This window comes from Notamacropus eugenii, chromosome 7, assembly GCF_028372415.1.
Source record: "Notamacropus eugenii isolate mMacEug1 chromosome 7, mMacEug1.pri_v2, whole genome shotgun sequence".
Lineage (NCBI taxonomy): Eukaryota > Metazoa > Chordata > Mammalia > Diprotodontia > Macropodidae > Notamacropus > Notamacropus eugenii.
Genome location: NC_092878.1, coordinates 151159376 through 151174237, shown reverse-complemented (window position 1 = coordinate 151174237; position 14862 = coordinate 151159376). Strand labels below are relative to the sequence as shown.

The following is a 14862-nucleotide window of genomic DNA, read 5'->3' as shown; positions in this document are numbered from 1 at the left end:
CTTTATTCCAAACCCAGGACACAAATGTACAAAACCCTTTGTGCATACATACTGGTCATCTGGCAATGTTTTCACCCCTTCTACGTTGACAGTAAGGGTCTGGTTTCCTCCCAAAATTTTATGGAACGATTCTATTAGTTGTTGCTGCTGGCCTCGGATGTCTGTTTCCTTCCTATTGAAAATTAATACCACCAGGCCATCTTCATCCTTATTGTTGGGCATGCAGCTATAGCCCACTGCCTGGAGAAAGACAACACAGAAAACTCTCATTTATAAAGATAAACCGCAGATCTCAAGCCAGTCACCCATTTCTCCATCTTTAAAATGAAAATAACAGCATTTTAAAAAATGAACATGTCAGTGATACGAGGTTTGGCTCAATTTTCCAAATTATGGCTTGCCTATAAATGCTTATTCCCTCCCCTTCCCCTTAAAACTGCCTCAGATATTCCTAGAACACTTTTTTCTAAATTTCTCCTTGTCTCCAGCTTATATTATACTCACCTGGTACACACAGCACGCTCTCCCTGGCAGGAAGAACCAGCATTTATTAAGCACTTATTTATTCCCTTCCAGGCCCCGTACCAAGCTCTTTACAAACATCATCTCATCTCAGCTGTGGCCGCTCCTTGCCATGGTTCCTAGAGCACTTTCTGGGTCAGTTCTGTGCCTGCAGCTACCAGGATATACTGTTGTTCTCTTGCTGCTGTTCAGTCCTTTCAGACTCCATGACTCCCTTTGGGGTTTTCTTGGCAGAAATACTGGAGCAGTTTGTCATTTCCTTCTCCAGCTTATTTTACAGACGAGGACACTGAGGCAAACAGGGTGAACTGACTTGTCCAGAGTCGCACAGTTAGTGTCTGAGGTCGGATCTGAACTCAGGACTTCGTGACTCCAGGCCCAATGCTCTATCCACTGTACCAACCAGCTGCTTTTAGACTATGAGTTTCTTAATATTAAGATCTCTGAGAATAAGCAGCCCAGCCCCCACTCCACAATGGGGGGTGGATCCGGCTGCCTCCTCTCGATGCTGGCTCTGCCATCACCTGCTGAGGAGACACAGCCCATGCTGTGGTCCCATAGGGAACAGTGGAGCCCAGCCCTCCAGAGGCAGCTGGGGCCCCACCAGCAGAACCAGCCTACAGCCTGACTTGGAGGTGGTAGCAGAGGAACAGGAGACGAGAAAATGAGCTGCACAATTGAAAAAGCTCTTGTAGATGCTAAAGCACTTGCTGAACAATTAAGAGACCTTGACAATGCAGCAGAATCTCTGACTGAACAAACTACAGCTCTCAACAAGAGAGCAGAAGCAATGAAAAGAAATTCAGGAGCTTAATGAGGTTGCAAGACACCGGCCACAATCTACATTAGTTATGGGAATTCAACAAGAAAACAGACAAATCAGAGAAATGCAGTAAGAAAATAAAGAATTATGCTCATGTCTCAAAGCACACCAGTCTGCTTTAGAACTCATAATAAGCAAGTACCGAGAGCAGATGTTTAGGTTGCTAATGGCCAGCAAAAAGCATGACCCAGGCCTGCTCTAAACACTGCAATAAACTTATCTCCTATTTATGGCAGCTTGCATTACAATACAATTACATTCATTAACACTGAAAAAGATGAGCCTCGTACCTTAAATCTACAGAAGGGATTTTCCTGGGTGAACTCCACAGGTGGAATATTATTGTTGAAGTACCCTTTGCCTGTCCCCCAGAAGGCCTGCAGCTGATTCCATTTTGCCAAAATAGCATCTCTCTCATCTCCCAGCAGTGTTGGGGCAGAAAGAGCGCTTGCTGTATTGATCAGTTGGTTAGACTGGACAGGGGCTTGGGCGGGCTGACTGAAGAGACCACCTAAAGCTGAGGAAGAGATGGAGACATTACTCTTTAAAAATAAAACCAAGTCTGTATCAAAGCAAACACAGAACAAAAGGTTTGAAGGCATCTGTCCTTTAGTAACTACACTGTCTTCCACTAACATGCTCAGCTGAATGCTTTTGATAATTCCGACTGGATAAGAGTGTGAGACAGGAAACTCTATATTCAAATCCTGCCTCCAATACTTACTAGCTATATGACTAAGTGCCTTAACTTTGCTAAGCTTCAGTTTTGTGGCCCATAAAACAGGCTCTAATATCACGTATGTAAAGCAGTTCGTAAACTGTAGACAGCTGGACAAATGTCTGCTGGCACTTTTGCTCTGACGACCAAATTCCCATTGGTTCCAATACAGAGGAGTTAGGAAATGGACTGCTAATCAATATTACCCCATTCTGATATTTTAGGGGCTTCTGTTTCGCCATCCTTGAATTTATTTTACAGTAGGTAAGATTCCGTAATATTCTTTTACTAAAAGCTTAATATATCCACAAGTTAACAAAGGTCCAAGTTGTTAGCATATCTACAGCAGGACACAGACTTTAGTTTCTTTTAGAGTTGATTCTCCATAGAAAATGTAAAGACTGAGCCATGGCCTTCAAAGATCAACACAAATGCTTAGACTGTTTTTATCTGCTGCATTAAATGTCTTTTAAAATACATCTCTTTTGGTTATGAATCGAAACTTCTATAAAAACGTACTACCCTTAAAGGATGGTCAGACTTTGTTCTATCAGGCTTTATCACATGTAATTATTTCAGGGGATATGATCTGACTCACCATGGATGAGAACACTTAATACTAAATCATACTATAATGGAATGAAGTACTACCCTAAGGCAAAATTTTTCACATGTACATAGAGAGGTAAGATTCATCTTGTTTTCTGAGTTCAATTTCTTAGTCTTCAGAACAAAGGGAGACCTTTGTGATAAATGTAGGCCTAAACTTGAAGGAATTTCAGTGCAAAAAATTTCAAGCAACCAATACATCAGGTCATATTATACACAGTAACATACAATAACTGAAAATACATTACTTCAAGAAATAAAGAAAATACACTACTATTCCTCTCCTCTCTACAACTTGGAAATTCAACTTCATTATTGGGGTGAGGCAGGAAACATCTGAAGGAGACCTTAGGATGGATAATTATCAAAATGGCTATTCTATGATCCTGAAACTACTGACTGGGAAAATTTGTAAATTGTAACAGGCCTTTTATCCCTTTTAAATTATTACTTCTCAAGCAAGTGACAAGCATATTCAGTACCTACCCATATGCCAAAAACTGTGCTAAACACTAGGGGTAGAAAAACAAAGGATGAAATAATCCTGAATTTCAAGAAGTTTACATTTTAACGGGAGAAAAAAGAATTCACCATAGAGATATGTAAATACAAATCAACACAAGGTAGTTACAGCATGAGGGCACTAGCAGCTGAGGGCTCAGCAGAGGCTGTGTTACAAGGCGGTGCTCAGCATGCAGGGTTAGGAGGGGGGGGATTCTTTCTGGGAGGCAGAGGGAGGAAACAGAAGGTTTGAAGAGGAGAGGACCATGTGAGGGACAGAGAGAAGGCCTGCCCGTGTGGGAGGACAGTAATGTCTAAGGAGGCTACAACAATGGTTTGGGTCAGCTTGTATAGGTTTTCCAAGTAAACAGAGGAGGTCATATTTTATCCCAGAGGCAACAGGTGGAGTACGGGTATCGTATGGTCAGATCTATGTATGAGAAAACTACTTAGACAGTGGTATTTAGGAGGGACTTGAGTGCTGGGGGCAGTGGATGGTTCTCAAATCTCACAAATTGAATTAGGAAGCCTTTAAAATAATCTCAACAAGGTAATGAGTCACATCACAAAAACCTGGAAAGGCTAGCACCCAGGAGGAGAGTGTGGTCAACACTGTACAATGCCGTAGAGAGGCAGAGAAGGACTAAGACAGAAAAAAAGACTGTCAGAACTGGCCATTTAGAGATCACTAGTAACTGTGAGAAAGGTTTTAATTGAGAGCTGAGGTTGGAAACTTCACTGCCAAGGGTCTAGAACTCAAAGGAGAAAAGCAGGAGCAGTAAGTATAGACAGCCTTTTGAATGAGTCTGGCTGAGGAGGAGAGACAGAGGATGAGAGGACGACAACCCAAGGGGATCATAAGGTGCATATTTAAGGATGGAAGAGACTTGGGCCCATTTGAGACCAGCAGTGAAGGACCCAGGTGATAAGAAGAGGCTAAAGGTTTGAGAGATGAGGGGATGATGGAAGGTGTAATCTGCAAGACAGACAGAGAAGCAGGGGGTCATGAGCACAATCGCTGGCCTGGGCAGGGAGAGGGGTCACTTCTTTGTCAGAGAACAGGGAAAAGAGGCAGAAGATGCCATCCAGGGGTTCTGAGGGGAAGAAAATGACCCTTTGGCAAAGGAAGAGGCAAGGTCCTCAGCAGAGAGCGTGGAAGGGGGGTGGGGGTGGGGGAGAGAGAAGCAAAGGTTCAGAAACTTGCAGAGTGAGAAGGGGAATCAACTAAGGAGCAATAAAAGGGTTAACTATGAGGACGGCCCAGTTAAAGGGGGATAACACAAATATGTTGAGTCCATATGACAGAGGTCATACAATGAGGAAAAGTATGAAATGAGCAAACAGTTCAGGATTAAATTCTGATTTCTCAGAACACAGTACCTGACACGAATTTTTAAGGAGTAAAACAACCTTCTCATACTTACTATTTTGAGTCTGCTGGGTACTGAAGGTTCCAAATCCTAGCCCGGTTCCCAAACCAGTACTGGTTCCTGCAGTTGTGCCAAAACCAGTAGAACCAAATCCAAAACCTTTGTTCTGAGTAGCACCAAAGAGTCCTTTGAAGAAAAAATCGGGTTTACAAAAGTGTCACCAAAGACGCAATTGCCCAACTAGCCCGAATCAAGGCTGTTTAGTTCTATCGTTAACTCTGTCCAGTCTGGGCTCTTACCACTTGTGCCGGTGTTAGTAGGAGCAGAAAAGCTGAATGCAGAACCTGCCGTGGTGGTGGTCGTCCCAAATCCTCCAAACGTGCCTAGTGATCACAAGAAAGAACATGGAGACACTATGGTTAGGAGTGTGCTCTTGCTGTTAAATAGCGGCCCTATTCTTAGCCTGGGGTCTGTAAGCTATTTTATAAAAATGTTCTGACATCAACATTCCAGTACATTGTTTTATAAAAGAATCTCATGTATATTGTGTGTACATATTATAGACATGCATGTATGAACATTAAAAAGATCTTTTAAAAAAAATCCTGACAGTATTTTAGATGCTGACAATTTAACAAACATCTCATATGTGGCCAAATTCTCACTTGTTTTGGTTCCAACACTTAAAATTCAGCAAGATACACTAGGCTGAAGACCTCCATTTCAATATGCAAAGTTCAAGAATATACTTTGAAATTTCGAGTAAAAAAGTATTTCTAAAGGTATAATTAAAGGGCTCAGTAGGGCACAATTTATCATCAATGGAGGATTTACTTCACGTACTTACCACAGCATAAAAGAAGCTGAACAGTTAATTTAGTTTATATTTGTCAATGGTAAAAAAAAAAATAGCGAAGTATTGTACAAATATGATAGTGATGTAAGTGATTTGATAACACATGGACTGTGATCAATAAAAATGGAAATGCCAGTGTTTTTAGATAAACAATGAATCATTTTATAAAATAGACCATAATTAACACTGTCATTTATTTTTGCCGAGTTGTAGCTCTATTCAGAAGCACAAATCACACACAAAACTCCATTTTCCTCTACTGTTAACATGTAAAACGGTATTACAGCATTAGACTGTAAGCCCCCTGAGAGCAGCCTGTTCATCTTTGAATCCCCAGCACCCGAACAGTGCCTTCAACCAGTACACATGCTTAACCAATACTTGTTGGAAGGAATTAAAAAGAACGCAAGTACTTTGTAATTTAATAAAACAGCACAGGAAGAATACAACGCATGACTTCTGTGTCCCAGGAAATTTTCTGTCATTTTTCATGTTAAATTTTTTGCTCAAAGTTAGGCACAGGATGGCCTGAACACGTGGGGCTCGTACAACGTGGGATTCGCAAAATAATTTAAAGAATTATCCAAAAATTAGCTGTAAGCAGCAAACACATTTCTGAAGGCAACTTCTTAAATTGGCAGAGGGCACGAAGCTGCCGATCACGCCAGGTAAGAGCACGGAACACTCAGTTTATGTCCAAGCAGCCGAACGCCTGGCAGGTACACACACACCTGTGCGCGCCCTTCTGCCAGTTAGACCCACAACTGCCCATCACGCGGCCCGGCGGCTGCTCTCAGAACCCGGTGTCTGGGTCTAACCCAATCCCTCCTGACGGGCTCAGACACGGAGGGAAGGGGCTGTTTTGTGCGATTTGCGGCTTCTGAGGACAGCACGCGGATGACAAGGGAGGATGGATGGACGGACGGACGGACGATGACACATGGCCGCAGGAGTCCAAGAATGGGGGGGCGGGCTCCGGGGGCTGGCTCGATGACAAGCCCACAGCGGGGACGGGGGTTCGGGGTTCCCCCCGGGACCACCGGGCCCAATCCGGCGGGGAGAGGGGCGGCCTGCAGGCACCCCTGCTGGGTGGGGGGAGGGGCGGCCCGAGGGCACCCCTGCTGGGCGGGGGGAGGGGCAGCGCATTTTTGGAGTCCTGCTAGGCCATCCACGAGGTGACGGGGGGCTCTCTACCTGCGCTGGCCAGAGGGTTACCAAAACTGAAGGGGGCCGCGGCGCTGGTGGAAACGCCGAAATTCCCAATATTAAAGTTCACCGCAGGATTGGCAGCTAAGCCGAAACCCCCAAAATTAAACCCACTGTTGGTGGAGCTGGCGGCGTCCAGCCCACCAAATCCTGACGGGCGGGGAAGGGGAGGGGGAGAGGGAGAGAGAGAGAGAGAGAGAAAAGAAAGCACGTAAGCATCGCAGAGTCCGGTCCGACGGGCAGCTCCCCGAGGGCAGGCCCCGGCTCCCCACTGCAGAGCACCGCGGGGGGGCGGGGCGCCGGCCCAAACAAGCGGGAGTCCCCCCTCCCCTTCTCCCCCAGGACGTCGGGCGCCGGGCGGGGGGGACCCTGAATCTCTTCGCTGAAGACCCCCGCCCGGCTGGCCCTCGAGGGTCCCCTCCCCGCCCTCAGCTGGGGGCGCACCCACGCGGGGCCGGGCAGGCCTGGGCGGCCCTCGGGAGGGGTCCCCGGCGGATCTCCCCAGCCCGCCCCGCCCCCGCTCTGCACACTCACCCGCGGGAGCGGCGGGGGTGGCGGCCGTGGCCGTGCCGCCCGCGGGAGCCCCGAAGTTGAAGGCCATGGCGCCGCCGGGGCCGCGGCGGCTCTCACGGGGCGCTCGGTGCAACCAGTGGAAGGGTCCGGCCGAGCAGCGGCAACCCGAAGCCTGAGGGTTCCCGGAGCGGCAGGTGGCGGCGGGGGGGGCGGGGCCTCGGAGGAAGCCCGCGTCGCGTCTGTGACGTCACCGAGAAGTATTACGCGAGGCGCGGCGCGGGGAGAGTGCGCATGCGCACGGTGAATCCTTCAGCCGGCCCGGGCAAATCCTGGAAACTGGTACCTTCCTCCTCCCGCCCCCCCAGGGTCTCCGCGGGGATCTTTGGGGGTTTGTCCCTGCCTTTTGTTCTCCCGTCCTCCTTCCCGAAGGTTTCCTTCTCTGCCCTCGTGCGAACAAAGAATGCGAAAGAGACAAAGAGGAAAGAGGGGGAAAGCGCGCCCCAGAGCCCTCCCCTCCCCCGCGGATTGGGATCAGCTTGTGATTGGGTCTTAGAGACCTTTATGGAAGCTCTTCCCCTCCCCATGCAGGGGCGGGGCTCATCGGACGCCCGATTTCGGCGGTGGAGAGGGGGCGGGGCGCTCCCGGTGCCGGGGTGCTGGGGTGCCCCCTGCTTGGGCCCCGGCTCGAAACCAACGCCCGTTCTCTCCCCCATCCAGCTCGCCGTGCCTGGGTCATCGGGTCACGTGCCTGACCTGGCGCCTACGTCTGTGTGTCCTAGGCTCGGACGTGGGCCTGCTCCCTTACGTCATCTCGTCTAACCGGGCACTGATGGGGGCAGTCCTGACCGTTTGTGGGCGGTTCAGGTCTAAAGCCCCGCCTCCATGGAGCCCGCCCTTCGCTCGTTCCCGATGAACTCTGGGTAAAGTAGCTGCGCAGGAGATACCAGAAGTGCCTGTTCCTTTAAGAAGTAGCCCCTCCTTAGCCACGCCCTAAGCCCGCCCTGGTCCCAGGGCTGGGCACGTGCTTCCCTGTAGAGCATCCTAGAGAAACTTTACCTGGACCCCTAGAGTTGCAGGTTTGCTGAGATCTTTCCCAAGCGGTTGTTTGCATTTGTTCCTGGAGGCAGTAGGGAGGTGACATGATCAGACCTGAATTTTAGGAAAATCTCTCCAGGGGCTCGAGGATGGACTGAGGTGGGCAGAAGCAGCCAGCAGCTATTGCTGCTGCTGGATAACTCTCCTTTCATGAATTCGTTTACTGGAGAATTCTGAGAGCTGTGATGGTTTTCTGGGTCCCCAGCATGTGGTGGGAAGGAGCCAGGTTCGTGAGTGGCTATCTCCCCCCATAAGAAGAATCAGGGAAGCAACTTTTGATCAGAACCCATTATGCCCCTAGGCCAGAAATATTTTCCAGGTATCAGATGAATATCATTTTAATCTATATGTTCAAAGACGTTTCTTTCTGAAAGAGCATTCAGCCTTGGCTTCACTCCTGAGGACTGCTTACCTCTTCTGTCTTTCCCTGCCCCTTGTCCCCCAGCTAGAGTGCTGGTGGTAGAGATATAGCCTTAGCTCTTCTCCAAGAGACAGGCTAGACCTCAGATCGTATCACATAAATATTACCCTTTTAAAAACCCTCTATACTAGGTGCCTCCACTTTTTCTCTCACTTCTTAATGCACTGCAATATAGCTTCCATTCTCTTCATGCAACTGAAAAGTTAACAAAGATCTTTAACAAGGGCTCTTGACAAAGTTAACAAAGATGTCTTAACTGGCACAAATTTCCACTTTACAGACCCTACTAGAGCGTTTGACAGTTCTCCTTGGAGCCCTTTCCTTTCTAGGTTTTCCTGACCCTTTTCTTTCCTGGTTCTCATCCTACCTTTCTGACCACTGCTCAGTTTTGTTTACTGGTTTTTTATTTGTATCATCCCCCCCTAAATTATTGGAGGCAGCTAGGTGGCACAGCGGATAGAACACTGGTCCTGGAAGATCTGAGATCAAATCTAGCATCTGACACTTACTAGCTGTGTGACCCTGGGCAAGTCATTTAATCTCTGTTTGCCTCAGTTTCCTCAACTGTAAAATGGGGACAATAGCATTAATAACTGTACCTCACAGGGTTGTTGTGAGGATCTAATGAGATAATATTTCTGTAGTACTATAGATACCCAGCCTGGTACATAGTAGGTATAATAAATACTTATTACCTTTCCCTTCCCTGTAATATCTGTACTCTAAGCTCTAAGAGTACAAGGACTGTCTTTTGCCTAAACTCTGTATATATCTGAGACTGCCTACCATAGTTCTCAGCAAACAGGAGATAATTAGAAATTGTTTAGCGAATGAATGAAGTGATGCTACATTATGAGGTTGCGAGGATTTAAAAAACAATCTATGATTTTGGTTGTCAGATCCAATGAGTAGGCCACAGATTTTTCCCAAATGTTTTCACACTGAAAACGCCCAAACAAACTTTTGGACACAAGGAAACCCAAGGAAGAACAAATACGTTCCCCATTCTTTCCTTTCAACTTTTCTCTGATTCCTTTGGAGTTTCTGGGATTAACTACCATTAGAACAAATAGTCAAAACCTAGTCATGGGTGCCATCAAAAACTTCTAGATTCAGTTTTGTAAAAATGATAACTTTATTAGTGAAACATTTTATTTTTAAAGTAGAAACAAGCATTCTTAGAATCACATTAAATGAGTCCATTGTAAAAACTAAATGTGTAGTATTCTGAATATCTTCTTCAATAGCAAGAAAGGAAGAGTAGTTAAAAAGTGGGGGGAGAGTTATGACAGGCCAAAGTTGAAGATCCCCTTCTGTTATAAAGAGCAAATCTCAATAACCAGCTTAATTTTTAAAATCAACCATATTTTCAAATAAAAGCCCCAGCAGTGGCTAACTATTTTATTTGGCTTTTTAATGGTTTTTCCTTTCAAGGACAAGAAAAGTCAAGTGGCAGCAACCAACCACAGCAGTCAGTCAGTCTATAAAATGTAGTAAGCACGTATTATGTGTCAGAAACTGTGCTAAGCTCTGGAGCTGCAAAGCCAAGAGATTTGGGTTCTATTGACTAGTCCTCCAGCTACAAAATGAGTTGAATAACACTGGCCATTTAATTCCCTGTGATGTTGACAAGACTAAGGTTTGTAAAGACTTTGACCTATGATTTGTTTCATTGATATAGGTAACCCCCTCTACCAGTGCAAACCATTCTGCAGTTTAGAGGCCTGCTTGGGACCCTGAGCGATTAAGGACCTTCCCAGGGTGATATAGCCATTATGTGTTAGAGGCAGAAGGGAAACACAGTTTTTGCTGATGCCAGGGTTTAAGGCCACTCTCTCATGAGTTACCAATGAGTAGCATGTATTCTTAATTGGCTTCAATTGTTTAGGGGTCAACCACAGATTGTTCTGTAAAGGGAGATGCTCTCAATGTATTTGCTTCATTTGATTTCAGGTCTTGTAAAAAAAAACAAAACAAAAAAACAATGAGATGTCTCATAAATGAGCAAAGAAATTGAAGATGGCGTCTCTTCCACCTCCAAATTAACAGGGGCACATCACAAAATGTGACCTCATTACATTTGTAAATGCAAAATCTTGGTTGTAAAATCTTAAAGAGGTAAATGATGAGTAATGGAGAGAGAGCCTAGTGAGAGACCCATCTAAGCCAAGTCATCCAGAAGGCATTTGAAGATGAAACTAATTGGGCTTGGCTGGATCTTGCAGGTTTCCTGTAAGTCTGTTTTCTTCTCTACTGATTCTACCTCTTTTAAGAGATGATACTGCTCACCACCTCCCAGAGTGAGCTGTGTCTGAGGAGGACACATTGAGCTGAACAAAATGACACCTTTCAAAGGTTCTCCATCAAAAGGCCTAAAGTTCTTGAAAGCTGTAACAGAGATGATCTTGTTTAATAGTTTTCTGAATATTAATATCAAGAAAAGAATGAAAGAGGGATATATACTCTTATCAGATGTGTCAGTTCTGAACCTGGGCAATCTCAAAGAAGACAGATTCCCTGTAGAGACAGAGGTTCTCTAAATACCCTTGACATGGTGTTGATTACAAACCTGCAAAGGAGTGACCCGAGTCACTTTAGGATGGTCCAACTTTACTATGCACAGAATTAAAAACAAGTGGTTGAAAAATAGCTACAGTCAGAGGGTCAGCTCATAAAGTATATATTTCTCAGACGAAAGTTGGAGATGGATCTTGTATTCGTCCTTCATTTTTGAAGAAGACCATGACATCAGAAAAATGATGACATGATTTGCACTTGACTTTGTTTTGAGTGAGGGAGGTCTGTTCAGGTCACCTCACTTTCCCCTCCTGAGCCATCTGGCTCCAGTGACCAACTATTCATCAGGATGACTGGAGATGACAGTCCCCTAAATCCTGTTCAGGTGCTCACTTAGAATGAGGTGATGCCCATTCAGTGAATAGGCCTTTTTAAGAAGTAATCAGGGAATGGCCCCTTTAATGAGAGAAAGAAAAAAATATAAGTAAATCAAGCTGGAAGGGAAAGAGCAACAGTTCCTATTGATAATCACTCTTAAGCCTGGAGGGTCCAGAAAACAGCCATTAAATGGAATTTGGGCAGGGACCTATTGTTGTCTGATCTATGGGCTTCAGAGTGCATGGATGTATCTAGTATAGAATAGAAAGGTTGGGAAACTGAGTAGTACTTTGAATGAGCTCAAGCTTCTCTCTGACAGATAGGTCTATGTTTTTTAACATCAGTATTTTTATGAGAATGCTCCATGGCAGCAAGTCATGGAATACCACAATGTCTGAAGAATTAAAGGTCGTAATCACCCTCAGGGCAATGGAATGCCTCATGGTGAGCAAAGATGGGCAGCAACACATTACTAATGAAGAATAACACAGAATAAAAGATGCTATCACAAAGATGTGTGCCTAGAAAAGAAAGTGGAACAGTTATGTAAGAAGACTGGAGGATAAATGATTGGAAGATCCCTGGGGCGCCTTGCTCTGATGGGTCAGTTCCTCTCAGAACTTGCCCAGGTCACACCTTCAGGCTTCCACTCCTGGATCTGCTGACTTCCTTTTGCAGATACCTTGCCTCCCCATCTTGGTCCTCTTTGAGAATGACGGACAAACACAACCGCCTCCCCATCCACCCTTTCCAAGACCCTGCCCCTCCCCACCTAGTCACCCCCTCCTCTTTGAAAGCAAGGACTTTAGTTTTTCTTGTATACCCAATGTTTATCGCAGCACCTTGCACACAGTAAACACTTGATAAATGCTTGTTGACTTGTAAATGCCTGCTTGTTGGCAGTTCAAGGACTCTGTTGGTATTCACTCAAAATTGAGTGGAGACCACCTTCTCCCCCAATATTAGCAGGACCTCCTGTTAAGGAGTGTGGAAAAGTAAATAACACCCACAATGATGTGATCGCAGATCCAACAAAGTAACGAAATATATGGATTCTTGGTGTACAGTGGGTGCCACCATATTGTGCATAAGACTTGAGGGGGAAAAGTCTTTAAAATGCATTTACTTCATACGAAGAAAATTGGCACAAATCAATTAGAGATTTCAAATTAAATATCATCCTACAGCAAGCACCAAGGAGACATAGAAACCCTTTAAATCCCAGGCTATTCATTAATTTTTCTTAATTTAAATTTTAAAAAACCCCACAGACTTAAGGCCAGTAACAAGGGAATACCAAATGATTATATTGGTCTTTGAACACATGTAGAAATTGTTTCAGGTAAAAATATGCTAAGTGTTTTTTGAAAACCTAAATGTTAAATCACCTTGTGGTTTGACCAAATAAGGCAGCTGGTGGTACAGTGGATAAAGCTCTAGATTTGGACACTTGCTATCTGTGTGACCCTGAACTTACCTTCTGCCTGCCTTTGTTTCCTCATCTGCAAAATGGGGATAATAATTGCCCCCACTTCCCAGGGTTGTTATGAGGATAAAATGAGATAATTGTAAAGTATTTTGCAAACCTTAAAGTGTTGTATAAATAAATGCTAGCTATTGTCATTATAAAGGTTACATTTTGAAGTAGATGATGAGCCTTGATAATCAGAAAAGCTTCTCCAGAGTTCCTGAATTCAAATGTGAGATAGCCTTACATGAAAGGTCAAAAACCTCAGCGCTCAGCTCTGGTGCTATCTGTCTGTTCCAGTTTTGCTCCTCAGGGACCTTCCTTGCTAGCTGTACCTAGCACACTGACATTTGCCCCCATTCAGTACATGTCAGCAAAAAGGATAGTCCATGAAGTACAGAAGCACATTTTTCTCCAAATGGGTGGCCGTGATTCAGGAGATGCTTCCCAAGATGTTACCTTGAGCTCCCAACTCAAAGTTGTTTTGAAGCTGCCAAGAACCACGTGTATTTTTCTTCTTGTAGTCTCCTTGTTGCTGTGGGGGAGAATAGCCAGTGGGGTCTGGATGATGACTTCCTGAAAGTTGTGAGACACCAGAGCAGGAAAGGCTGGGATTCTAGTTTTTATAAGTTAGCATCTCATAAACCACTTTTCAGGTAGCCACTGGGTATCTGCATGATAGATTTGGTCAGGCTAGTGACAGCTCATTGGAGAGGGAAAAACTGCACATGTATGTACATTCAGTAACATATTCTCATAATCTTTCTGTTTCTAGAACACTCTCCTTATCTCTGTAAGTCCCAGCTAAATCTCATTTTCTTTTTTTTAATATATAATTGCCTTTTCCCCCCAATTACGTGTTAAAACAATTTTTAACATTAAAATCATCTTCTTATAAGAAGCCTTTCCCCATCCCTCTTAATTCTGGCATCTTCCCTCTGTTTATCTCCATTCTGTCCTGTCTATAGCTTGTTCATACCTAGTTGTTTGAAGGTTATTGTTGTTTGTCCTTCAAAGACTGACATCAGGAAAGTGATGCCATGACTTGCAAGTGAATTGGATTTAAGGGAGAGAGGCTGTGCAAAATCACCAGCCTCACTTTCTCCTCCTGAGCCATCTGGGACCAGTGGCCAGATATCAATCAGGACGACTGGAGATGGCCTGAGTTTGCAGATTATCTCCTCCATTAAATGAGGTCTCCTAGAAACTCACCTTTGCCTTTCTTTGTATCTTCAGTGCTTGACATAATAAGTGGCATATATTAGGTATTTAATAAATACTTGTTAATTTGACTAGTTCTAATAGAGTACTATATGGAGGAAAACAATCTATACTCTGGATTTTAGCCAAAATCTGTCTAAGACAATTTATTAGCATGTAAGCATTTCTTCTTAGAGAGAGGTTCCAACCCTTCTTCTTATCAAAATATCCCCTTTCCCCCAAGAAATTTCCAACTTATATTTTACAGTTATCATGAATTAAAAGATGAAATTCCACAGTCAACTAAAAAGAAAGTACCAGAGAGAACAATTAGAATGTCAAAGCAGGGGCAGCCTCATTGAAAAATCTTTCTGAAACCAAACACTGCCTCTTAGGAGTCCCCATTTGATCTGGTGGAAGGTAAAAAGAAATAGCTCTCTTAATCAGACAAAAAGATATTTCCCCATCCTCGTTTGGTCACCATAAACAAGAACAACTTCAACTGATTTTAGTTTCCATAAATCACTCTTCCTCCCTCAAACTGATTTAAGATTTTTTAGTCAAGGAAGACTAGGTAAATCTTTGACTCAAGTGAGACATCAGACAAGAACATTGTCATAATACTATGTCTCAGTATTTTTATAACATTATCATTAATGTTCCTC

General features: G+C 44.5%; 1 protein-coding gene across 5 annotated transcripts in view; it reads right to left on the bottom strand.

Moving 5' to 3' along the window:
* NUP54 (nucleoporin 54) overlaps nucleotides 1–7651 on the bottom strand; it is a 29436-nt gene extending 21785 nt beyond the window's left edge. For 2 of the 5 annotated variants that reach the window (XM_072624093.1, XM_072624097.1), the window contains exons 1-5: nucleotides 5813–6146; nucleotides 4843–4926; nucleotides 4598–4729; nucleotides 1636–1862; nucleotides 53–240 (exon numbers count right to left, since the gene is read on the bottom strand). In XM_072624093.1, coding sequence (XP_072480194.1) covers nucleotides 53–240; nucleotides 1636–1862; nucleotides 4598–4729; nucleotides 4843–4926; nucleotides 5813–5891 — 710 coding nt within the window. In that variant the 5' untranslated portion in view covers nucleotides 5892–6146. Of the gene's footprint in view, nucleotides 1–52; nucleotides 241–1635; nucleotides 1863–4597; nucleotides 4730–4842; nucleotides 4927–5812; nucleotides 6147–6593; nucleotides 6756–7139 lie in introns of those variants that run through there. The other 3 variants (XM_072624098.1, XM_072624096.1, XM_072624095.1) reach the window with 3 other exon arrangements.
* Between the last annotated feature and the right edge of the window lie 7211 nt (nucleotides 7652–14862).